Source organism: Panthera onca, chromosome B1 (genome assembly GCF_046562875.1).
Source record: "Panthera onca isolate mPanOnc1 chromosome B1, mPanOnc1 haplotype 2, whole genome shotgun sequence".
Lineage (NCBI taxonomy): Eukaryota > Metazoa > Chordata > Mammalia > Carnivora > Felidae > Panthera > Panthera onca.
The window spans coordinates 176,925,227-176,952,352 of NC_138342.1; the positions used below are offsets into that span (position 1 = coordinate 176,925,227).

The 27,126-nt window shown below is 39.0% G+C and overlaps 1 protein-coding gene across 2 annotated transcripts; it reads right to left on the reverse strand.

Annotated features, from left to right (window-relative positions):
- On the reverse strand, positions 1–26,254 carry DCTN6 (dynactin subunit 6). Of its 2 annotated transcripts, XM_060653148.3 has the most exons (8): positions 21,100–21,118; positions 17,271–17,335; positions 14,486–14,698; positions 7,532–7,637; positions 5,841–5,929; positions 4,527–4,574; positions 3,372–3,514; positions 1–473 (listed from the first exon to the last, which is right to left on the reverse strand). In XM_060653148.3, the coding sequence occupies exons 3-8, from the start codon at positions 14,580–14,582 to the stop codon at positions 375–377; spliced, it is 582 nt and encodes a 193-aa protein (XP_060509131.1). In that variant the 5' UTR covers positions 14,583–14,698; positions 17,271–17,335; positions 21,100–21,118; the 3' UTR covers positions 1–374. The 2 variants fall into 2 exon arrangements, with proteins under 2 accessions (XP_060509131.1, XP_060509132.1); XM_060653149.2 differs by lacking the exons at positions 14,486–14,698; positions 21,100–21,118 and adding an exon at positions 26,124–26,254.
- Between the last annotated feature and the right edge of the window lie 872 nt (positions 26,255–27,126).

Consider the following 27,126-nt stretch of genomic DNA (forward strand, 5'->3'; position numbering starts at 1 on the left):
TGAAAGTCCCATCACTAGCATTTTTATTGAATACAACATATGCTAGAATATAAATACATAGTAATATGCCCCTTCTTATCACAGGGAATCTTTTACACAACTAAAATCATGGCCAACATATGACAAAAGAAAAATAAACCAAACCTGTAAATTCTCAGAAAAGGAGTTAAGGATATAGGAAAATAATGCATTTTATGTAATTACAGAGGACAGTTAGTTATAATGAAAATCCATTACTTTCCTCTCTGACTCCATTTTATAAAATAAAGTCAACATGTATTAATCTGTGAATTGCTAAGAGCACATAAACACTGTGGCCCTCTCAAAAGACAGTGGTCAAAGACAAACTGTTATCTTGATGTTGTATATTGTTCTTAGTTCTTAACTGGAGTTGAGCTTCCTTTCATAGTCTTCTTTAGGTGGTGGTAGTTTGGCAAGATTTTCATCAGGAAATCCAGCTGTAGTGTCTGGGGCTAAAAAGATAAGAGAATTAAGAACTGACAAGCAGAAAGCAAGAGTACCAGGCAGCTCAGGGTCAGGGAAGTATAGGTGATTCCCACTGGCTGATTTTTGCTTACCTGTTTTTTGTGGGGTTTTTTGGTTATTTATTTATTTATTTATTTTGGTTGTTTAATTTACAATGAATATACATTAAGTTTGGAAATACGAAAAAGCCAAAAGATTTTACATATAAAAATATACATGAGGGGCACCTGGGTGACTAAGTATCTGACTCTTGATTTCAGCTCAGGTCACGATCTGCCCCGCGTCAGGCTCTGTGCTGACGACAAGGAGCCTGCTTGGGTTTCTCTCTCTCCCTTTCTCTCTGCTCCTCCCCTGCTCCAACTCACACTCTCTCGCACACTCTCTCCCTAAATAAATAAACTTTAAAAAAAAAATTAAAAATATACATGACTCAGTTTTCAACCCTGCTGTTACAGGCTTTACGCTGGCCTTGAAAAAGTTAAAAAGTTCTAATCGGGGCGTCTGGGTGGCTCAGTCGGTTGAGCGTCCGACTTCGGCTCAGGTCATGATCTCACGGTCCCGTCCGTGAGTTCGAGCCCCGCGTCGGGCTCTGGGCCGATGGCTCAGAGCCTGGAGCCTGCTTCGGATTCTGCGTCTCCCTCTCTCTCTGACCCTCCCCCGTTCATGCTCTGTCTCTCTCTGTCTCAAAAATAAATAAATGTTAAAAAAAAAAAAAAATTAAAAAAAAAAAGTTCTAATCATAGACAACAACCTAAGTAGAATTCTTGGAACGCACAGTTTTCCACAGGCCCTACAAGTACACAGCTGTACTCTCTGCTCTTCACTCACCAGCGCCGCCCAAACTTCCCTCATTGCAAAACTCACTAGGGGTACTTGTGACAAATATGGATGATTATTAGGTCCTTGCCCGAGACATTTTGATTCAGTAAGTTCTTTAATAAGGACCTGTGATGAGTGAGATGTGGAAAACTGTATTCAACTTCAGATATTCTTACTCACTGAATTCTAATCTCTTTTAACCCAACTCCAGTTTCTTTTCTCCTTCTTCAATCATTTTTGCTGGTATGCAGAAAGATAGTGAAAACAACCCTGGTTTGTTTTACTGCCTTTTTGGTCTATAGAAGTAATACTTGCTTATAATAATAATAAAATCCAAACATTACAGAAACAGAATAACCCAAAGACAGCTGGAGTTTTAACATCTGATAAAATATGGCTAAGAATCAGATGCAAAATGATAGATGTCTTGAAAAATATTTTCTTTTGGAGGAGGGGAAAGAGGCTGGGTAACTAAGGAAATATATTGTGTGCCAAACAATGAAGTTCACAACTTCAATCAGAATGTCTTCTGTCCAAAGGAAGCCCCAAATGCCCTATTTTATCTCCTGTATGAAACTCTAAATATATATTCTTAATTATTCTTGGTTCTTAGTAGGAAGAGAGAATTTCTCGTAAGCCAGGAAAATATCAAAACACACTTGCATATTCACAAACTGTGTTTATTTTCAAGTCAGCTATGTTGGTAAACTAACAGATGGACCAAAGTTGGTTGGCCAGTATAAATTTGGTAGGATCATTCCTTACCTTGAGGATTGGTATTTTCGGAGTGAATCAACAGTTTATAAAGTTTGGTGATACATTTTCAGTGAAAATACATTAAGATCAGGAGCAACATCTCTGGATTTTCTTTGCTCATTATCAATTTGTCATTGTCATCTTTGTACATATTTTTGATAATAACTTAAAGACTGAATAATTTCAATGCAAATAAATTCTAGTTTTAGGAATGTTTCTCTGATTTTAATCATTTGCTTTTTATTTTATTTTTTTAAGTTTATTTATTTATTTTGAGACAGAGAGAGAGGGGGAAAGAGAGTGGGAGAGAGAGAATCCCAAGCAGGCTCCACGCTCAGTGCACATCCTGTGACCTACGACCCCACAACCATAGATCATAACCTGAGTCAGACATTTAACTGGCTGAGCCACCCAGGCGTCCCTCTCATCTGCTATTTTTTTTTTTTTTAATTTTTTTTTTAATGTTTATTTTATTTTTGAGACAGGGATTGACATGAACGGGGGAGGGTCAGAGAGAGAGGGAGACACAGAATCTGAAACAGGCTCCAGGCTCTGAGCCGTCAGCACAGAGCCCGACGCGGGGCTCGAACTCACAGACTGCGAGATCATGACCTGAGCCGAAGTCGGACGCTTAACCGACTGAGCCACCCAGGCGCCCCTCTCATCTGCTCTTTAAATGGCAAACTTGCTGTCCCATTAAAACAATTATGTGGTAGTTTTTTGAAAATTAGTAGCGCCAGAAATTTTTTCTAATTGAAGTATATTTATTTAACATTATTCAAGTGTTATATTAGTTTCAAGTGTACAACTTATCAATTCAATGATTCTATACATCACTTGGTGCTCATTATGATAAATGTAGTCACCATGACAACCATAATTACAATTTACTGACTATATTGCCTGTGCTGTACATTTCATCTCTGTGACTTACTTATTTTAAACTGGAGGTATGTACCTCTTAATCCTCTTGATCTGTTTCACCCATCTCTCTCCCCCCCACCCCACCTCCCCTGTGGCAACCACCAGTTTGTTCTCTGTATTTAAGTTTTTGTTTCTTTCAGAAAGAACTCCTTTTTGGGGAGCCAGGGTGGCTCAGTCAGTGAAGCACCCGACTTTGGCTCAGGTCATGTTCTTGCAGTTCATGGGTTCCAGCCCTACATCAGGTTCTGTGCTGACAGCTCAGAGCCTGGAGCCTGCTTCTGATTCTGTGTCTCCCTCTCTCTCTGCCCCACCCCTACTCATGCTCTGTCTCTGTCAAACATTAAAAAAAAAAAAAAAGAACTCCTTTTAAAGACAGGTTCCAGTACCTGTGGTCGCTCAGTCTGCACCCTACGAAGGCAGTCTGCACCATAGATCACTGTATTCTCAGGGATGACCTCAAATGTATTCAGGTTACAGCAAGCCCCAATGATGCAACCACTTGTCAGGATTACGTTTCTGCCCACATACGCTGCAATAAAAACATAGAAAGAACTGTATTTTAAGACAAATGATTAGAATGTTACATTTTTCCAAAATGTCTTAAAGTATGAAAAAGTAAACTAGCTTTAAGAAAAAAATTAAAGAAAATACTTCAATTCAGAGTTGGTAAAGCATAGAGGCAGGCACCAGACTAGTATTAGATGGATTAAACACAGAGCTCTGCTGCTGACTAGTTGTGTGACCTTGGACAAGTCACTAAAAATTCTGAGAAGCTTATCTATGAAATGAAAGATCAACCTACTTACAGTTTGTTGTAAGGAATAAGTGAGATATTAAATGGAAAGTGCCGAGCTCAGGTTTGACACATAGTAAGTATATAATAAGTAGAAAATAACAACGATAATAATTGGTAATCAAATTAAAACAAAAACCATTAAGTAGACTAACAACAAGTCTAACTTTAGTATTTAAAAAAAGAAGCATTTTTCTTTCATGTCAGTTAGGACCACCAAAGATAAATTATTATTCTAAAGACATCTTATTGTTCAGGTTCTTTCTGGACTTTAGTGGGGCACGCTCTTGGGAGCTGCTTTCCCGTAGTGGTGACTTTACATGACCTCCTGCCCAGCTCCACTTATGATAAGTTGCTTATATTTGTTCCTGACTGGCTAAGTAAAGTAGTCCTGAAATTAAAGAAAGCAAACTGATACAGAAAATGATTTTTTTCTTCAATTCTGCAATTATATTAATCAACTAAATTATCACGGACACTAGTATTTAGCAGAAATCTTTTCAAATCTTTCATCTGAACGTTATGGTTTAATCCAATCCCAACTTATGTACACAGCTGAATTTTTAGTTCAATGTATTAAACACATTATTAGGTTCCTTAAAGGCAAAGATTTAGTCTCCTATTGTAGTCCACTTCCAACCATGCCTTCCTTCCACTTTGCCAGAGGTTATACTTGGGTTGTTTTCTAGGACACCACAAAGAAAAAGGAGGTAATCATTTTCACAATAAAATTCTGAATACAGCTTACCTTTTGATTCAATAACATTATTATCTCCCATTTTCATGGCTTGGGAATCTGTAAGCCAGAGTTAAGTAAACATTGTAAACATGTGCATCTTTTCCCCCTACCAATTCACTATATCCTTATCCTGCCCTGGGACAGAGGGTAGGAGCATGGGCAGGGCCATGCAGGCTCAGCCTGGTGAGAGCTCCTTTGCTCAGGGCAGCCTGAAAGTAAAGCTTTAATCTTTAAATGTAAGCATCTCTAAGTAGATATAAATGCCTTCTATGTTTTTTAAGGAAATGAGCATCTTTTACCCCCATTCTATAAGTAACATATTTTCACGACTGTTTGAAGAAAATTAAATTTATCACCCAATCACTTAAAGATAACACTGCTAACAGTTTGATATATCTTTATGTAAATACATATAATTCCCTTAACATAACTGGGAATCAAACTGTATAAACTTTTACAGCTCGCTTTATTTGCTTCAATTAAATTTGCAGGCATTATTCCATACGATTAAAATCTTTAAAACCGTAATTTAAGATGACTGCTTAATGATCCGAATAGTCCATTTTGTGCCTGTAGCTTAATTTATTTAAATATTTTGCTATCACTAAATAGATTTTATTTTCCTCCAAGTTTTTCTGTCATAAAATTATATCTTTCTGACAACATGAAAAGAGTTTACTAGCTTTTTAGAGTACAAAAATCAAGGTAAGAACTAGTAGCACTCTGGGGAAAAAAAAAACAAAGAATGAAATATTTCCAGGGGTGCCTGGGTGGCTCAGTTGGTTAAGAGTCCGACTCTTGATTTCAGCTCAGGTCATGATCTCATGGTTTGTGAGCTCAAACCCTGACATCAGGATCCGCTGTTAGCTTGGGATTCTTTCTCTCACTCTCTCTCTCTCCCTCCCTCTCTCTCATTGCCCCTCTCCCCCTTAAAATAAATAAATAAATAAAATAAACTTAAAAAAAAAAAAAGAAATATTTCCATCCCTTTCCACCATTTCTTTGCAGCAGACAACATACTGTTAACCTAAACTATATAGGAATTGAATGGACAGAGCTGTGGTTCTTAAAGCAGGACAGAAGCCAGGATTCTTCTGTTTCTATGTCTACTGCCACTCAGTTATTGTTACCTATTGTTACCTGTGAACAAGCTGTAACACTAGGAGCAGTGTGTGTGTGTGTGTGTGTGTGTGTGTGTGAATGCATACTTATAATACACTTGATATATTTGACAGGTAAAATATGATGATTTCTATGGAATAGATTTTGGATACTAAAAACAGCTGGGAAGAATGTTTTACTTTAAACTATTGTAAAGGATACAACAGCCAACTTCAAACACATTATTGGTGCCAATGATCATAGGTTTTGGTTCTGGATCTTCAGCATCAGGGGTGATATTATCAGGGTGACTATAAAAAGAAGAGACAAATCATCAAAGTCAATAATGCAATAAGCAATTCTCTTGTTTTAGAATTTGGGTTCATTCTGTCAATTTGATCTCCATCAAGCTTAAAATACGTAACTATATAAGTAATTTCTTATTCCAAGTGAATTATTTATCATCTATGCTGAAGACTTGATTCTGAGTTGAAAAAGAACTACTAAAAGGTAAAGAAGTCACAGGTAATTTTAGAAGGTCAGCCTTCCTTTGCTGATTTTTATTTATTTTTTTTATTTTTAATTTTTCCTTTGCTTATTTTTAAAGCTCATAGCCCAGAGGGCCTTTTCCAGGACAAGGTAAAAATGATGCTGGCTATAATTTTTAGCTTATTAAACTGGAATCAAAATCATGCCTGGCTCGAAAAATTTCCATTCTCAATAATCATTTGAGATTGTGAAATGTAAACAGAAATTCATGTAATTATTTTATATGCTCTTAGGTAGTTTGAAATATTTGGAACATAAAATGTTTGTGGTCTAAGAGGAAGCCATTTTTTAAATGGTGCTTTATCTCTGACAGCTGAGTTACTGCAGAATATAGCTATTACTGACTTACTTACAATAAAGGTGCCAAAATAAGATTTTAAAAAGAAACTGCTTAATATAGTAAGAAACTCCCAAATCCTAAGTAAGTGTTATGACAAATCAATCTCTTTATCACAGTCAAATATTTTCCCAAGGTCTTTCTTACAAATTCCATACATTGTTGCTATAAATTAGGTATAAGCTTGAATTTCCTGCCAAAATTTTATCTAGAAAGCTTTATTAAATGCTTATGAAAATGTCATAGGTATTATAGTCTAGCTCACTAAGACCATGTACATGTTTGAATATTTTATCACTTTTTATTCTTGAAAGTTAAAAATTGCCAGGGCGCCTGGGTGGCTCAGTTGGTTGGGCATCCGGCTTCGGCTCAGGTCATGATTTCACGGTCTGTGGGTTCGAGCCTGGCGTCGGGCTCTGTGCTGACAGCTCGGAGCCTGGAGCCTGCTTCAGATTCTGTGTCTCCCTCTTTCTCTGCCCCTCCCCCACTCATGCTCTGTCTCTGTCTCAACAATAAAAATAAACATTAAAAAAAAATTGCCTCTAAGGCCCCCAAAATTTCAAATATAATTCTGGGTGCTACCCCCACAAAGCATATGAAAATATATATCAGAGTAAAGCTCATGTGTCTGGGCAGGAGTAATAACAATTCAGTCAGAAGTGAGAAATCTAACCAAAAGACTCTCTTCAAGGGTGGTGAGCACAGCACTTGGTTGCTGGAGTCAGGAAATGTTTGCTTAGCGCACAGCGGAGGTAGTGATACGTAAGGGGAAGATTATCAGACTGAGAGGAGGAGATTCTAGTCAGTCACCAACAAGTTATCTCACCTTGGACGAGTCTCTTCACCCATCTGGTCTCTGGTTTCCTTATTTACTAACCACTTGTGTTGAAAAGATCCTAATGTTTCTCTAGTTCTAAAATAGTAGGCTTTCCAGATGTCTACCGTAAAAGGTTCCTATAGATAGCTGAATTAATAAAAACACAACCCAAGGTACTTAGTTCAGGGTATCTGAAAGTGTCTTACTCACGCATTTATGATAAGCGCCTGTTCTTCTATTAGGTTACCTTCCCCAATCACTATTGGCCCGGCTTCTGCAATAATCCGTGCTTTAGGGTGAATCACTGTCCTAGGTCCTGTTAAAAATACGGTGAAAAGAAATTATTGGTGGAGGCTACGCTTCCAATAGGAGGGGAGAAGGTGACCAAGAGGGGGTCGAGGCTATTGGGAGGAACATTTTCTAAAGTATGTGCCAGGCACCACACTAGGTGCACTTTACAAATGTTATCTCCTCAGCTGTTATCAATAGTAGTTAGTGCCAAATCTCAAGGCAAGGTGAGTGGAGACAGCACAGGCTTTGGAGCCAGACAGCCCTGGCTAACCAGCTGTTTGGAAGCCTCTGTTATCTCAGCAGTGAAATGGGGGTGGGGAGAATACCATCTTACAGAGGCACTGTAAGGATTAGATGAGATCATGTTTGTAGACACAGTATTCTGGCACATTGTTGGCAATAACATTAATTCCCTTCCCTGCTTTCTCTCATAAAAGTAAGGCTCCCTTTGCTTATAATATTGGGCTTTCTCATGCTAGTGAACCACATTAACACTTTCTCATGCTTGTGTACTATATAGAGTTAGTCTTCCTATTAAGTGGCTAAGAGGAAACATGGGTGGAATGGGAGAAGGGAAACATGGAAACCTTATCTCTGTTACTTTGTCACCATCCCAATAACAAGCCTAACCACTGGAAGGAGGCAGAGATACTGTTGTGTCTGGTCTAGGACATGATTTTAACCAGTTAAAGGTTGAAAAGGTTACAGGGAGGCAGTGGAAGGAGCCAATATAATTACTGGAATCCTAAGACTCTGAAATAGGCAGACTGAGGGGACGCCTCCTACCTCAAATTGAAAGGAGCGGGAAGGGGTCTTACCACATCCATTTCACCACCAGGGTGGAGGTGGCCGGCATTGCTTAAACAGGGACACGATTCTGGACAGCTAACACATTCCCTCCCCTGGTTCTTAATTTCCCAAAGGCCTAGCATTTTGGTGATAATGAAATCACTCTTGAGAAAATATAACCTCATTACTGCCACTCCCTGCAACACTAGCCCCACCCACCCCCAATGCCATGGCTATTTTTATTGGTAAATAAGTGGACATGAAGTAACCAACTCTGAAAGTAAGACAGCCTGGGTAGAAGTGTTGACAGTGGGAAGGTAGTCAGGAAGATGCACTGTCCCTGTAATTCAGTACTCAACTATGTAAGTTAATTTATTCAATAATCATTAGCTGCGTGTGACAGGCAAGATCCAGTGCTATATGTTAGAGGGAAATAAAAAGAAATATAAGCTACTTTTGCCCTTTTGAGCTTGCATTTCTTCTTTATTTTGTTTTGTTATCTTGAAAACTGGAAATACTTAACATACTCACACACAAATGTATTAAATAAGGTGTTCCTGGTGCTCAGAGAACTGGAAGGAACCTCAGTGCAACTTTATTTTTTCCCCCTAACAATGAAGAGCTGGGGATTGATAAGGAGGGTGGGGTCCAAGACAGGATGCACAGTCAAAAGACGCACAGTCTGATAAGAAATAACATGAGAGTGGTTGTGTTATTTGTCACCCCTGGCTCCCCAAATCCTGAGCTGCCCAAGTAAAATTGCTTTGGTAAATTCTCCTATTCAGGATAAAAGATGGGATCTCTTGGGTCCCTGGGAAGATTCTCAAGTTGACCATGATTGTGAACACATGTGCCTTTTTTTCTGTTAAGAAATACACATATTTACAAAGGTAATACATACTCATTATAAAAATTCAAACAAAGCAAAAGTGAAAGATCCTCTCTTTGCGCTAATCCTATTCCCTAGAGGTAACTATTCTTAAAAGTTTGGGGTATATTATTCCAGACTTAAGTTCCACTATACCCTTAAGACCCGTAAATATCATTGTATATAAATATCTTTTACCATGAAGTTAAAAAATAAATAGAATATAATTTGAAGGTGGAAAAATATGGATTATAAGCACATAGTTGATTTTTTTTTTTAATCAAGGGATGGTACTTATTATTGTCCAATTTTCTTAATTCACCTAAAAAGTCATGGTGATTTTTCCATAAAAGTACATTTAGCTAGCTCTTCTTTTTAATGGCTGAATAGTACTTCATATCATATTAACATATCATAATTTACTTAACCAAGCCCTTACTGACGGGCATTTAGATGTTACCACTTTTGAGGGACAGGTGCTAAATAATACTGAAACAAACACTGGATTCCTCCAAAATGAGAAATTTCTTACAGGTCTTCCAGCTGTGTGAACCAATTTACATCTGTAGTTTGCACAATACCAGATTCACACTTTACTTAAAAATGTTCTGTGGTAAAAGGGACAAATCATTCTATTTTAGATTCTTTGTAATTAAAGCCCCTACCAGCACCCCACTCCTTGTCTAGAAAGTCTAGACTCTGGTCTCTACCACTTAAAGGCTATATGCTTAATCTCTCAAATGCCTGTTCTCTCATCTATAAAAAGATGAGATCCAGAATAACCTACTTCATTGTGTTGAAGTGTGGATTATACGAAATAATGTCTGAAAGGGAGATCACAGGGTCTGGCCCATAGGTGTTAAAAATGGGAAGTTCATCACTATCTGACACTAAAAGCTAACAAATAACTATCAATAAGCAAAACAACTCCTTCTGGTCTGAGAAACAGAAAAACTCCTCTCCTCCACTCAGGTTATTAGGGTGGTAACTCCTTTTAAACAGTGGGGGAAAATTCACATATTACTATAAGATAGTAAAAGAAAAGAATAAATGTATTTTCTGTACTGGCATTAAAATCTTAGACGGGGAAGAGATCACCATGCTGTGATAGAAAGCAGATTGTCTGCCGTGGCCAGATAAGCCAGAGGCACTAGGTATTCTGCTGGCCCCTAAGCTGCAGCTTTGACGACAAGCAGACTTGTAAGAAGTTACTGGAGAATGGACTAGTATGATAAGGTTGTCACTGAAACCTGTCTTTCTTTAAAAATTCCTCTGAAATAGCTTTGAAAATAATTGATATTTTCATTTTTCCCTTTCAAAAATGATCTAATACATGTTAACTATACAAACACAAATTTTAAAAATGAAACTAAACCCAAGTCCCATGTCTTATAGAATTTTTAAATATAATGCCTGAGCTATTTTTTTTTTTTTTTAATGTTTATCTATTTTTGAAAGGGAGAGACAGAGCATGAGCAGGGGAGGAGCAGAGAGAGGGAGACACAGAATCCAAAGCAGGTCCAGGCTCTGAGCTGTTAGCACAGAGCCTAATGCAGGGCTTGAACCTCCCAACCCCAAGATTATGACCTGAACCGAAGTCAGACGCTTAACCGACTGAGCCACCCAGGTGCCCCTAATGCCTGAGCTATTTTAAGCAGGTTTTTTATTATTGTTGTTTTCATTTTTATCATAATTAATAAGTTAGCAAGAAGATAACTGGGTATCTGTTTATAAATCCAAGGGCCCTGGGATATAATGCAGGATCACCAGCTTACATGAGACACCGCCTCCACCTGGTGGCAGCACTGCCAAACTACAAGTCCTTGTGTTTCAGGGCTGAAATAACTTAGAAGGTTCAAGTATCAACTCTGAATTGTGGTGCAACAAAAGTCATGGCTGATAATAAACTGAACAGTTCCCCTAAACCTCTTGCAGGTCTTTTGGGGCAGAGAGTAGAGGGGTTAGTATTCATGTACTTCAGTACATGTGACTGCTAAAATTTTGGTTTCTAGAACTTGCTAAAGGGACATTCTGACTCAGGTGTGTAACCTGCACAGTGTGGGCTTTGTCTCTGCACAGTTTTGTGCTGGAGATTGGCACCAGTGGGCCCAGGAATCCGAGTGGTATTCCAAGACCCGGGCAGCCACGGCACACTGAAGTCTGGGCACAGACTGCTCCACACTCTTCTACATGTAAGAAGCACTTTTACCTAGAACGGGTCTGATTTCAAACCAAGTTTAAGGGTCTTGAGGTTAAAAAATGCTTTAAAAATAAAAATGTATCACTATAGAAAGTTGCTTTTTTTTTTTTTTTTTAAAGGCTGTTGTGAACTTTTTTGGAGCTCTTAACTGGCAGGGTAGTTTGTATATTTGCTTACCAAATGTGCTGAAATCCTATTTGGCTTATCTCCCTGTTTGGATAAATGTGTCTAGAGCTGATGTTGCCTTACTGGCTGATGAATTATTTTTCTAAATGGTTGGCTGGGCTTGATGCAACACAGCCAGAAAGGCATTCCTTGCATCAAACTTCCATTCCCCTCATTTGGTAAAGGACATTTTTCCTGTCTATCTTTGCCACAGGAAGCTATCTTTGTGTACATTTTCATATGTCAATAAATAGTTCAAAAAGCCACAAGCTCTCTTTGGAAAGTTAAAACAATTCCTTTGAGCTGTAAGCTTAAGTATCTGTAAGAACTGCTTTATATTTGATGAATTTCAAGTCAAGGTCACTGTTCTGCCTTATTAAAAAAGACTTCCACAGTAAAGGGAAGCTTTTGATCTGTATTAAAAACTCTAATGGAGAGAAAGAATAAATGGGACAAAGGGGTTCCATCTCCGTTTTCCCACTATGTGGAGGTCTGCCTTCCTACCTAGTACCTTGTCCCAACCGAGCCCTGTCCTGAGACCAGGAGACTGACTTTCACCCTATAATGGGACTACAGAAAAGGGGCTTAGAAGTAACTTTCTGAAATGCTTTTCAGCTTTCAAAACAAAATTTAAGGAAATAATGCGTGGTCCAAAAATCAAGGCAGCCTAATTAAAAACAGGCTGGACGCTATGAAACCTTGTTTACCCACATTGTAATTAACAAGAGAGCTGTTATTTTTCCCAAGGTCTGTTTCCTGGCAGCCTCTAAGGAAAGGGGTCAGGCTCCAGCAGTGCCTCAAGTCCTAGGGTTTCTGCTTAAGGACAATGCTTCAAAGCTTCAGACTAGTTTCTTTGATAAACCAAATACCTGATTTTCTAGGAGAACAGATCAGGTTTAAAGTTCTATTACACTACTGAAACAAAGAGAAGGAAAAATTACTTTCTTTCTGAAATATTTCAGAATAGAATAATTTGGTAAAAGTATAACCAACTAGGGGATGTAAAGTTCTGGATAACATTCTGAAAAATCTATTAAACTCAACTACACTTAAGGTTATTGCTACTTGACTGAGAAAACAAAGCGTATTGTGTTCAAATCTCTATATCCCTAATATAACAGAAGAAGACTTTGGTCTGGTAAATTAAGCAAAAACAAAAACAATAAAAGCCATAAATTGGGGAAAAAGAAAAAAACATGGTGGGGAGAGTGAGTTTTTTTTTAAATTTTTTACATTTATTTTTGAAAGAGTGAGACAGAGCACAAGTGGAGGAGGGGCAGAGAGAGAAGGAGACACAATCTGAAGCAGGCTCCAGGCTCTGAGCAAGCGTTCAGCACAGAACCGAATGTGGGGCTGGAACCCATGAACCGTGAGATCATGACCTGAGACGAAGTCCGACACTTAACCGACTGAGCCACCCAGGTGCCCGGGAGAGTAAGTTTTAATCACATAACTTATCTCTACTCTCTCGTTTAACTTCAGATCTCCCTGGTGCTTTTTAATCTCATGTATTACATCAGAAAAATGAATTAATAGCAGTCAGAAGATTAGGGATATCTTATTCCAAATATAACAATGATAGAAATGGCTATCTAAGTACTGATTCTGGAAATTTTCCATTCTTATATATACAGTTAAAGATAAACACAAACAAACAACAAATAAAACAAAATGATAAGAAACATACATAATGATAATGAGAGAAGAATTATAAAAGACTGAGCACTGGATAACTATATCACTTCTGAATCTTTTCCTTAGTTTTAAAAATTGAGATGTTTCTATAAAGTGAGCAAATTTTCCTGTTTTAATACACTGGGTCAAAAATAAGCATAAAAACATTAATTTAGATCCATTCTATGATAAACTTCAAATCACTAGTTAAAAATTACGACCACTTCTTATGCTAAAAAATCTGTGTTGAACTGTCATTTTACATTTTAGCCATCTCTGTACTGTCAGCTACTGGAAAAAAAAGTAGATTTAAACACTGTATTCCTTACATAATTTCAACATTTAGGGAAGGTTGGTGATTAAAAGGATAAGGAAAGGGGAGGAGCACAAAGTAGTGAAAGACAGCAGGAGAGACTGGAAAGTGAGTGCTGACTCCTGATACTCCCATGTCCCAATCCTATGCTGTGGTCCCTGGTCCACCTTTTCTTTTCATAGGAGAAAAGGAGAAAAGTAACAGGAGTTTTTTTTGTTTTTTTTTTTCAAATCTGAAATATACCTACAGACAAACATGTACCTACACCTGTGTGTACATTTTTGCCAGCAGAGGTTTCTATACTATCTATCTATTATATAATAGGTATACCATACTTCGTTAAAAATGAGGAAGAAGTAGAAATGAAAGGGCAAATTTGTGTAATTAGCTACATTATTTTAGTCTTACTTTCCTTCTAATTAAAAATACTTGGGGGTGGTTCAGTTGGTTAAGCTTCTGACTTTGGCTCAGGTCAGGACCTCGCAGTTCCAGAGTTCGAGTCCCATGTCAGGCTCTGTGCTGACAGCTCAGAGTCTGGAGCTTGCTTCGGATTCTGTGTCTTCCTCTCTCTCTGCCCTTCCCCTGCTCACACTCTGTCTCTCTTAAGAATAAATAAACATTAAAAAAAAAAAAAAGAGTACCTTGTGGGTGGGGTGCCTAGGTGGCTCAGTTGGTTAAGCGCCCGACTCTGGATTTCAGATGAGGTCATGATCTCACAGTTCATGAGTTTGAGCCCTGCATCAGGCTCTGCACTGACTGCTTGGGATTCTTTTTCTTTCTCTCTCCCTCCCTTTGCCTGTCTCTCTCTCTCTCTCAAAATAAATCATTAAACTTTAAAAACAAGAAAAAAGAAAAAAACAATACCTTGTGAGCTAATGAGAGGGTTATTCCTTGAATCATGATGAAAACCATAAAAATACCAGATTAAAGGGACTTCTGGGTGGCTTAGTTGATTAAGCATCTGACTTCAGCTCAGGTCATGATTTCACCGTTCAGGAGTTCAAGCCACGACGGCTCTGTGCTGACAGATCAGAGCCTAGAGCCTGCTTCAGATTCTGTGTCTCTCTGTCTCTCTCTCTCAAAAATAAATAAACATTAAAAAATTTTTTTTAAATACCAGATTAAAAATAATGCAGAACAACATCTTTGATAAACATGTGGCCATCATGATTTCTCCTCATAAAAAGTTTGCAAATGGTTTTAAGAATTAACAAAAAGTTAACATAGCACTGAAAAGAAACTGTGTCACCTTCTAAACTCTGAAATACTGTCAATCTAAAATAAAATCCAACCTAGAAAATTCCTAATGATATTCCATAATACTGGTACAATCTTTACTTGTTTTATAAGACATGATGTCTAAATTGGTTGGAGGCTTAGACTTACTAAAATTCACAGGGTTTTTTTTCCTATTAAAGATAGTGTTAGCAGCGCCCGGGTGGCTCAGGCAGTTAAGTGTCTGACTCTTGATCTCGGCTCAGGTCATGATCTCGCAGTTCATGAGATGGAGCCCCGCATCAGGCTCTGCACTGACAGTATGGAGCCTGCTTGGGATTCTCTCTCACCTCTCTCTCCAAATAAATAAATAATACAACAACAACAACGAAAGACACTGTTAGCATAAGGGACCAGGGCGTGTTTTCTCTCTGAAATTATACTTAACTCACTGAAAGCTCTACTCTGGTAACATGCAGCTGCTAGTGAGGATGGACTCATGTTAGTTCGTAAAGCTACAAAGGCACAAGATGCAGTGAAAACATACGTAAATGAACTAGTGGCTAAAATTTAAGTTCAGGGGAACTCAATCATGTCCATATACGAAAGTTACCACATGTTAAACTGTTAATTTGATTTCAGTGTTGGACCTCACCTCCAGCAAGGCTACATACTGCTAAGATTTAACAATGTGGTCAGCTAGTGTTAGGTTTCGGGCAATGACTTTCACAAATATTCTCTTACTTAATCCTTCAAAAAGTGCCTGTAAGGTGGGCACTCCTATTTTGCACGTCGAAAAACCTGCTACTTGCCACTAGATATCCGTTCTTCCCTTTCCCTGGTAGCTGAATCCCACTGGATTGGGGGCAGCAATGCACCCAGTTCAGACTGTATCTCCCAGCCTTCCAAGGCTGAGACTAAGTCCAAGGCATCAGACATACAAAGAGAGAATGTGTGAAACTTTCAGGAAGACTATGTAAAGGAAGCTGATCCAACTTGGAGGTACACCCTTTTGTTTCCACTCCTCCCCTTTCTTCTTCTTTTTTTTTAGTATTTATTTGTGGGAGAGAGAGAGCGCATGAGCTGGGGAGGATCAGAGAGAGGAGAGGGAGACACAGAATCCGAAGCAGGCTCCAAGCTCTGAGCTGTTAGCTCAGAGCCTGACTTGGGGCTCAAACTCATGAACTGCGATATCATGACCTAAGCGTAAGTCGGATGCTTAACGGACTGAGCTACCCAGGTGCCCCAAATCCTCCTCTTTCTTATCAAAGATCACTCTTGGTGCTTTAGCTATCACATTCGGGCCTACAAGGCTGGAGCTCCTGGACAATCAACTGACCAGCCCTGAATTGCCTACCTCTAGACTTATTTATATAAGAGAATAAACTTTTGTGTGTTTAAGCCACCACTATATGCAGCTGAACCTAATTCTAATACACACACTTACACAGATGGGGAAAATGAAGGCTGGTGAGGTTATGTGTAATAATATGTGCAAGGTAAACCAGCAGGTAAAGAGCAAGGATGCTAACCCAGGTCTGTCCGACTCCATGGTCCACCTCTTATTAACTACCTAGTAGTGTATAAGCTCCATGAAGGCAACACCTTTGTCTGCTGTGTTCATCGCTGTGTCTCTGGTGCTAGCACAGCGCACACTGTAGTACATAATAGATGTTCCTCAAATAAATTAATGACTCTATTACATCGCCTCATTCCTTTATCAGAGAGGGGTTTTCAAAATAGAGAGTCCATCCAGGTGCCTGGCTGGCTCAGTCAGTGGAGCATGTGACTCTTGATTTTGGGGCTTTGAGTTTGAGCCCTACATTGGGTGTAGAGATTACTTAAAAATAAAATCTTGGGGTGCCTGGATGGCTCAGTCAGGAGATGTGACTCGATCTTTGGGTCGTGGGTTTAAGCCCCATGTTGGGTGTAGAGATTAGTTAAAATAAATAAATTTTTAATTAAAAATAAAATAAAATAAAATCTTTAACAAGTGCCCATCACACTTACTTCTTTTAGAAATACTAAACATGGGGGGTGCCTGGGTGGCGCAGTCGGTTAAGCGTCCGACTTCAGCCAGGTCACAATCTCACGGTCCGTGAGTTCGAGCCCCGCGTCAGGCTCTGGGCTGATGGCTCCGAGCCTGGAGCCTGTTTCCGATTCTGTGTCTCCCTCTCTCTCTGCCCCTCCCCCGTTCATGCTCTGTCTCACTCTGTCCCAAAAATAAATAAAAAACGTTGAAAAAAAAAAAATTAAAAAAAAAAAAAAAAAAAAAAGAAATACTAAACATGGGAGAAATACATCATTTTCTCAATAAAATTAGGACGTCAATGAAACAGACAAATATATAACACCTAATTAATTGTAAAGCATTGAAATAAATTAAATTACATCAATTTTTGAGGAAAAAACCACTAATAAACAATTTCCTTACCTATGGTTACATCACCCCGGATTTCACTTTCTACACATACAACTGCTCCAGGAGCAATCTTCACACTGTAGGAAGAAAAAGGTAACATTCACCATGGGTAAGTTTAAAAAATATTGCTATAGGGGCGCCTGGGTGGCTCAGTTGGTTAAGCGGCTGACTTCGGCTCAGGTCACGATCTCACGGTCTGTGAGTTCGAGCCCCGCGTCGGGCTCTGTGCTGACAGCTCAGAGCCTGGAGCCTGTTTTGGATTCTGTGTCTCCCTCTCTCTGACCCTCCCCCGTTCATGCTCTGTCTCTCTCTGTCTCAAAAATAAATAAACGTTAAAAAAAAAAATTAAAAAAAAAACATTGCTATAGAAGCTATCTAGACACTTCAGTGAAAAAAAAGTTAAAAAAAATCTGATTAAAAAAAAGAAATGATAAAAGGTAAGGTATTTAATATACTATAAGTTTCTGAGGGGGCATACTATCCATCAGGCTAAAATCATATATGATGCCCTATTAAAATGCTTGAGAAAAGAGATTTTGGATTCTTTTAACACCAGCATTGTTTCCAAACAGCAAAAGGCTGAATACAACCTAGATATCCATTAGAAAGGGACAGGTTAGTAAAGTATGGTACACCACAATTTAATACACAATCATTAAAAAGAATGAATAATCCTTTATGTAAAGATTTGGGATGATTTCCAAGCTATATATATTTTTATATTAAATATAATTTATTGTCAAATTGGTTTCCATGCAACACCCAGTGCTCATCCCAACAGGTGCTCTCCTAAATGCCCATCATCCACTTTCCCGTCTCCCCCACCCCCATCAACCCTCAGTTTGTTCTCAGTATTTCAGGGTCTCTTATGGTTTGCCTCCCTCCCTCTCTGTAATCCAACCTATCTTAAGTCAAAAAAAGTAAAAGCCAGAAAATGGACAGTATATAATACACCACTATTTTTGTAAAAGGAATGAATATTCACAATACATAACAACTGGCAAGGTAATATTAATATAGAAATCAACGTAGAGATTCAAAATTTACAAATATTCTCTATTTATATTATAAATCAGCTTATCAAGTGATATAAACTAGAGTGCAAGCTGTTCAAAATTACTAAATTCCAAATAATTTATTGATGCTTTTGATATTCCGTGATGTCCTGTTTGACACAGCTGAATCTAGCTGAATGCAGCTGTAGCTGAGCCATGAGCTGACGTGAAGAACTGTACCAAACGACTTTCCCATTAAATTGACAATCATTTGGTAACTTGTTCCAACTATTTTTCTTAGTAGGAATGGTATTATTCATGGTTAAATGTGCACTCGCTTCTATAAAATAACAATACCATTTTAGATATTTTGACTTCATAATTCTATTTGGATTTTTCAAAAATTTTGATTTCCAGTCGTTCACTGCAAGTACACAGAAATACAATATAATTTTGTATATTGACTTTGTATCCTGAAACTTTGCTAAACACACTGAGTTCAAGTAGATTCTCTGGGATTTCTCACATAAATAATTTTGCTGTCTGTGAATACAGTTTTTCTTCTTTTCCAATTATTTATTTTTCTTGCCTTATTGCCGTAAGATTTCCAGTATAATGTTTAATATCCTTAACCTGTTCTAGTTCTATGAGATCAACAAAACCTATCAAACTACTTTTCTAAGCCATGAATTTTGCATTTTAATATTTATTTTTGAGAGAGAGCAGGGGAGGGGCAGAGAGAGAGGGAGACACAGAATCTGATGCAGGCTCCAGGCTCTGAGCTGTCAGCACAGAGCCCATGCAGGGCTCGAACCCACCAATGGTGAGATCATGACCCAAGCTGAAGTTGGACGTTTAACTGACTGAGCCAACCAGGTGGCCCAATTATGCATTTTAAATAAACTATTAAAACCTGATATATAAAACAGCGGAAACTTTCTTGACCAAAATGTTAATATCTTGACTGATTTGTTAAGTTTTCTAAAAACTTGTTTTCAGAAACTTTAGCAAATGTTTTCCAACCAGTAAGAACCAGAAATGTAGAGTGCAATAATCACTCGTATTAAGTTCTATAAATATTCATGTATGAAAATACTGATGTTTAACTGATAGTAGATAGTATAAAAATGTCAATGGTACTTTCTATTTGTTTTTCATGCCTTTTTTTTGACATTGCTTTGATAAAAAAAAAATTGTTACTGCCAGGTTTTATTTTTCCAAATGTTTTACTGTGAGATGGGTTCATTCACTTTTTAAATCTGTCCTCTTTGATGAATGCAAATCTTCATTACATGTAACATGAACTTAAATAGCACATGCTTGCCATTCTAATAAAATACTTGTGTTTAGCAAATTCAGTTTCTTTGATATAACTTTTGAGCATCATTTACAACTGATACAACCAATATAGCTGTTCTAGTGTGTAACTGCTGAATATTTGTATTTGCTTCAATATTCCCAAACTATCTCTGGAGGGACACAGAAGATACTAATAATATTCACTGCCTTCTGAGAGAGGAGCTGGATAGCAAGGACACAATGGTAGATGGAAAATGTTTTTCTTTACATCCCCATTTTTTAACTGTTTGCATTTTGAAGCCCACAAATGATTACTTATTCAATATATAACTAAATAAAACAAGACAGAAAAGAGATTGATAAAATTTTCTTAACACCAGGTGCCAAGGGGATCCTGGATTCATTTCTGTAACTAGGCTGAAAATGTATCCTTATTTCCTTAAAAAAAGTCTCCCTCAAATCATGATCCTTAAATGCCCTCCCCTACCTATAAATACTTTCTTGTAACTCGTATCATTTAATGAATTTTAGACTCCTAGTTTCCCTTTTTAAGACCAGTTTTTTTGTTGTTGTTCTTTAAATCACTGTTCTCACTGATTCAGCAACAATCTTTCTTAACCCAGGATAAAATTATTATTCATTAGTAACACTCTCATTACTTCCAATCTTCAAATAAACAATCAGCTATCATAAATACAACCCTATCATGCCGATTCACAATGGCATTGGTTATAGTATTTCTACGCCACTGTCTGTCACTGTTCTGTGTCATATTACATGAAGGATGGTTGATACTATACTAATAGAAACATGACACAAGTCAATGTAAGTAAGAAATAAAAGGCTATGTTATGAAATAAATGCAAATAGTTGGAATATTCAGTATAATCACACTCCAGTCCATTTCCTGTATTAGTTTGTTCAGGATAATGAGGTGTTTTTGCTTTTTCATTTATTTTGGCTATCAGATGATGTATCTGTAATTTAACTGAGACATTTGGACACTTTTGATGATAATTATCAGGATACTTCTTAGAAAATACTGTACCAATATGCATCAGGAATCAACGTAGTCACAATGTTTGACCTAGGAAATCTATTTCTGGAGTTCTACCATCAAGAATTCCACAGGAGGAAAATATATGCACAAATTGGCAATGTTATTTAGAATAATGAAACCATAAAAGGGGAGAAGTAATGAAATAAAATGTAATCAACTTACTGGAATACTATATACCCCTAACAATAAAAACAAGGTAAAACTACCATTTTATAGAAAAAGTTTGCCCCTCCCTGCGGTACTGCACCCAAGAAATCAGGCCCAGAGGTAGGTGATGAGGACTGGCTGAGCAACAGTGAGCCCACCATCTCCCCTTCCCCTGTGTGCCTCCCTATCCTCATACAGAATTTTAGGCAACAGGGGAATAGAAGAGGATTCTTTTCCAAAGAAACTACCAGACAACATGAGTTCTTCAATGAGAAGTTCAGCTTCCTGCCTGATTTCCTCCACCCTGAAGCACATCACAAGGTAAGCCTAATGCGTATACCTGGAGCTTCCAGTTGTTTAAGTTCCCATCCTTAATAATGGACAGAGAGCCAGAGATGATTAGATAAATCAAGAAAGCCTCCAACTAAAAAGGAAAAAAAGCAAAACAAAGGAAAAAAATAGTCTGAAGAAACACAGACAATTCAGGTAGTAAAAGTAAACTTAAAAAAAAACAAACGTATAATTCACGAGAAATAAAGGACTACTGCATTAAACAAGGCAGAAGTCTATTAAAAATGAACAGTCTAAGAAAGAGTTCCTAAAAATTAAAAACATAACCAAAATGTGAAATCACTAGGAATGTTAAAAAAAGAGCTCTTCCAGAAAGTAGAACAAAATGCAAAATAAAATAAAATAAATAAAATAAAATTGAAAATAGGACAGAAAAAGTGAGAAAATTAGAGTACCAACATATGAGGTATAGAATCCAAATAAATCTCAGGGCACCTGAGTGGCTCAGTTGGTTAAGCATCCAACTTTGACTTAGGTCATGATCTCACGGTCCATGGGTTCAAGCGCCACAGTGGGCTCTGTGCTGACGGTTCAGAGCCTGGAGCCTGCTTCCGATTCTGTGTCTCCCTCTCTCTCTGTCCCTCCCCTGCTTGCACTCTGTCTCTCTCTTTCAAAAATAAACATTAAAAAAAAAAAAAAGAATCCAAATAAAAAGGAGAAAACAATTTATGGAAAAAAACTATTAAAGAATAATACAAGAGGGGCGCCTGGGTGGCTCAGCGGTTAAGCGTCCGACTTCGGCTCAGGTCATGATCTCGCGGTTCATGAGTTCAAGCCCTGCGTCGGGCTCTGGGCTGACAGCTCAGAGCCTGGAGCCTGTCTCAGATTCTGTGTCTCCCTCTCTCTCTCTGACCCTCCCCCATTCATACTCTGTCTCTCTCTGTCTCAAAAATAAATAAACGTTAAAAAAAATTATTAAAAAAATAATAAATAAATAAATAAAGAATAATACAAGAAAATTTCCCACAGACTAAAGAATATTAATCTCAACCCTAAAAGGATGTGAATGCAAAAGGCCCATGCCAAGTAATATCATCTTAAAATTTCTGAATGCTATGGAAAAGATCCTTAAAGTTTTCAGAACGAAAACAAAAACAAAAACACAAAAACTCAAAACACCAAGAGAGGTTAAAATAATCAGAGTGGCAACAGAGTCCTCAGTAGCAATACTAGAATTTAGAAGACCACAGACAATCCCTACAGAATTCTAAGTGAAAACTATGTTCAAACCAGAGCTATCCACCCAGCCAAACTAGCAATCAAGTTTGGACAGAGAATAAAGACATCTTCAGACTTGCAAAAACTTTAAAAAAGTACTCTTTATTGGGAAGCTCCCGAAGGATGTACTAAGCTAAATAAAAGTAAGCCAATAGATAAGATAGAGTCTAGAAACAGAGGCTCCAGTGTGTTAGTACAAAGGGAAATAACAGGACAACAGCCATGCATCAGCCTCAGAGAACAAAGATGATAGAGGGTTTCATGGGAAGATCTCCAAAGGGAAAAAAAAAAAGACAGATTATGTGATAATTACTAGATATTTGATATATCTGCTATATCTGTTAGAAGATTTGAAAATCATCAGTACATAGAAAAGTAAGGCAATGACAAAAGTGAAGTCATTTTGTTAAATTTTATATTAATTCAGGTTGAGGGTCCACAGAAAATTCAGGAGAAAGACTCAGTAAGAAAGTAAAAACACAGAGCTCATGAGAGTTCTAGACCAGAAAGATAGCTCTGACAAAAATGAACTATTACGACTTCATCAAGATAAAAAGCTTCTGCACAGCAAAGGAAATAAATCAACAAAACTAAAAGGCAACCGGCAGGAACGGGAGAAGATATATGCAAATGACATATCCGATAAAGAGTTAGTATCCAAAATCTATAAAGAACTTACCAAACTCAACACCCAAAAAACAAATAATCCAGTGAAGAAATGGGCAAAAGACATGAACAAACACTTTTCCAAGTAAGACATCCAGATGGCTAACAGATGCTCAACATCACTCATCAGGGAAATACAAATCAAAACCACAGTGAGATACCACCTTACACCTGCACCTCACACCTGTCAGAATGACTAAAACTAACAGCTCAGGCAACAACACATGTTGGTGAGGATATGGACAAAGAGGAACTCTTTTGCACTGCTGGTGGGAAGGCAAACTGGTGCAACCACTCTGGAAAACAACATGGAAGTTCCTCAAAAAATTAAAAATAGAACTACCCCATGACCCAGCAGTTGCACTCCTAGGTATTTATCCAAAGGATACAAAAATACTGATTTGAAGGGGCACATGTACCCCAATGTTTATAGCAGCACTATCAACAATAGCCAAATTATGGAAAGATACCAACATCCATCAACTGGAGAATGGATAAAGATGTGGTGTATACACACACACACACACACACACACACACACACACACACAATGGGCTATTACTCAGCAATCAAAAAGAATGAAATCTTGCCATTTGCAACAATGTGGATAGAACTAGAGTGTATTATGCTAAACAAAATAAGTCAGTCAGAGAAAGATAAATATATGATTTCACTCATGTGGAACTTAAGAAACAAAACAGATGAACATAGCGGAAAGGAAGGAAAAATAGAGAGGGAGGCAAACCGTAAGAGACTCTTAAATATAGAGAACAAACTGAGGGTTGCGAGAGGGGTGGCGGGGGTGGGCTAAATGGGTGATGGGCATTAAGGAGAGCTCTTGTTGGGATGAGCACTGGGTGTAATATGTTAAGTGATGAATCACTAAATTCTCCTGAAATAATTAAAAAGAGAGAGAAATATAGCTCTGAAAGTCAGCAGAGTACAAACTCTTTAACATGTCTCTCCATCATTTACATTCTAGAACCCCCCTAAATATTCCCTGATACAAGTGCAAAGTGACAGCAAAAATGTATTTCTTAAATCACACCCACTTCCTTACTGATAGGGAAAACTATAAAAAAGGAGACACAATTTTTTCTTCTACAAATTTCAGCAAACAAACCTTCCTACCACAAAGCATTTTTTAAAGCTCTAAGTAAAAAGAATATATATCAAACAAAAACTAGTAATTCCTGAGTCTATCTAAGAAATACTTGTGAGATCAGACACAGCTGTATCTGTTTCCATCATTTTGACATACACTGACTTTCTACAAGGCACAAGTTAATGAAATTCTAAAAACGATGCATCGGGGTTACGTGTCTGACTCTGCTGAAGTCACAGTAAAAAAATACAATCTTTCTACCAAGTAAAGAAAAACTTCAGTAACATGGAACAGAAAGCAGAAAATGGCCTGATCTTCTCATCTTATAGATGAGGAAACTGAAGCCCAGAGACTAGAAATTTCCTGAAGCAGTTTGTCCCTGAAGCATCATCATCCTAACACCAATCATTTCTTTTCTGTTAGTTGAAAGTTTCTTGGAAACTTCCTGACATGTTGGGTATTTTTCCTGTGAAAGCTGAATGATGCTGTCCTTGAATGGATCACCATTTGAAAATGTGATTCCTCTAATGTTTTTCATTTAGAGTGGGTTTGTGTGTTAAAATAATGCAATCTTATTAAAATGCCTCTTGTTTTAGACCTTATTTCCCATTTCAAGTTTCCATTCCCTCAGCCCCCCTCTATGATTTTTTTTTTATGAAAACAGCACTAACATATAACTTGTCCTAGACAAGTGAGGATAGGAACGATTCCCAAGTGTCCCTCTGTCCAGTTTTATGTCTAAGGGAGAGGACCCAGGCAGAGTTTGTGGTCCCATCAGCATACTTCTCCATGAGGCAGAAAACAATTAAATTCATCACTAGACCAACTAAAACGTGGTCCAATCATCTCTGTGTAGACTCCACTGCACCTCCGAGTGATGGGGCTGAGGGGGCTCAGGCAGCTGAGATGAAAGGCTTAGCTGAGCACCTATTTACATAACAAGCCATCTGGGGAGCCCGGGTAGCTCTTGATTTCTGCTCAGGTCACGATCTCACAGTTTGTGAGTTCAAGTCCCACATAGGCTGTGCTGGCAGCTCGAAGCCTGCTTGGGATTCTCTCTCTCCCACTCTCTGCCCTTCCCCAGCTCTAAATAAATAAATAAATAAATACACTAAAAAAAACCCAAAACACTCCACTGTACACGGCTATATACTGCACACAATTTTCAGAGTATACCTGGTTCTCTTTAGCTTATGAAAAAAGATTATAGTTACCTGCCTCCATAGAAAAAAAACCCTAAATTTTAATTTACTGCAACAGAAACAAGGTGTGTCGGTTTCCCGTTCAAAGAGAGGCAGCAGAGGGTGCTCAACGCCGCTGCTTTTCGAAATCGTTAACTTAAGCATTTCTCCCATCCAAGCTGTTCGCAGCAGTGAAGGCTGTTGGGAGGAGCCCCCACTGCTGTCCTCACACATTTACAAAGTAGCTTAGCCACGCCGAGCAGAATGTCTCACACTGTTCTAGCCCAGGCGCAGTCCCCTTGTGACGAGCGACAGCGATGGGTTTACACACACTGCGCCCACAATGGGCAAGAGGGTTCTGGGGTGCGGCCAGCACTACCGTGGGTGTGTCGGAACGCACAGCAGAGAATACTGCTACAAGCCGCCCTCCGTGAACAGCTGCATCAAACAGCGCCGAACTGGGGGACAGGGGGTGAGGGTCGGGGTGGGGAGGGGGTCCCCGGGGTCCCCCCGGGTCCCGAGGAAGCGGGCGACGCCATTCTCGCCGCGCAGCGCCTCTCGGAGACCCTTTCCGCGCAGGCGCGTTCTGGAGGAGGGCGGCGCGGTGGCGGTGGGATCGAAGAACAAAAACCTTCCAGGCACCGATTCCTCATCCCTTCCCAATCCTCCCTTACGCCCGCTTCGTCGTTTTCTGCCTCAGCGGCTGCCAAGGCTGGGCTTTAAGAGCCATCCAGGCCGAGCGCCCGGGATAAGACATCATCTTAGTCCCTACCGTTGGCGACCAGGAGCAGATTCCACTCATGTGGAGTCTAGAAATAGACTTTTCTCAAACAACCGACTCACCTCTTTTGAGCCTTCTCCGCCATGGTTTGGACCCTGTCTCCAGTTGGAGCGGAGATCGACACAGCCGCCTGGGTCCAGCGATGGCCTCTACAAGCGATTGGAGCGCCTGGCAGGATCGGGATAGGGCAGGGGCGGGCCTGCCCGGGGGCGGGGCCTGCCGGGGCTAGTGGTTGCGCCACTCCCTGCCTGAGGAGGATTGTGCGAGGCGACCTCGCGTGGCCGCTGGCTTATTTTTAGCGCAGTCCAGAGATGGATAGACTCGGATTTAAAGCAGCCGTTTAGTCTAATCCAGCGCACATCATGATGACCTCATTATACTCCACCATTCTTTTTCAGCCTGCTTTTCGGTCTTTGCCCGTTAAATTCCTGCCAGGGCCTGGGCCCTTTTCGTTCAGTGTGAGCTCAGCTCTTGCTGGGTGAGCTCAACATTCCCATAAGTACCCTCCTACCTGCTGACTTTCTCGGGTTAATATCTCTAGTTCTGTCCTCTTTACCGAGCTTCATACATGGTTATTTCATTGCATCCTCCACTTGGATGCCTCAAAGTCGTATCAAACCTAAAACGTCCGGGGCAGAGCTTTTGATATACACCCCTTAGTTGATGCTTTGCTCTCCACCTCAGTAAAGAGATCCACCATTCACTTAAAATTGCTCAAGCTAGAAACTCAATAGGCATCTTAGACTTTCCTCACCTCCCCGTTTATAATTCGTATATAATTCACCGGCAAGACTTCCACCTCCCTAATGCAATCTCAGCCGCCATCTCTCCCGGGGTGTCCCCCATCCCCTTCCCACCGCCTCCCCACCTCCCTCATTGAAGCCATTCTCCTGTCGCCAGAATCATCCTTTATCTTATTTTTAAGTTTTTTCAATGTTTTTATTTTTGAGAGAGACAGTGTGAGCAGAGTAGGGGCAGAGAGAGGAAGACGCAGAATCCAAAGCAGATTCCAGGCTCTGAGCTGTCAGCACGGAGCCCGATGCAGGGCTTGAACTCACCAACTGG

What these genes read in the sequence shown, in the direction of transcription:
- DCTN6 (XM_060653148.3), bottom strand. Translation starts at nt 14,582, where the DNA reads ATGCTTAATCAACTAAGCCACCCAGAAGTCCCTTTAATCTGGTATTTT. An exon ending in CAGGCGCTTATCATAAATGC is followed by an intron (nt 5,930 to 7,531) that starts GTGAGTAAGACA and finishes TTCTTTTTATAG; the next exon opens with TCACCCTGATAATATCACCC. An exon ending in TAATGTTATTGAATCAAAAG is followed by an intron (nt 3,515 to 4,526) that starts GTAAGCTGTATT and finishes TTTTTATTGCAG; the next exon opens with CGTATGTGGGCAGAAACGTA.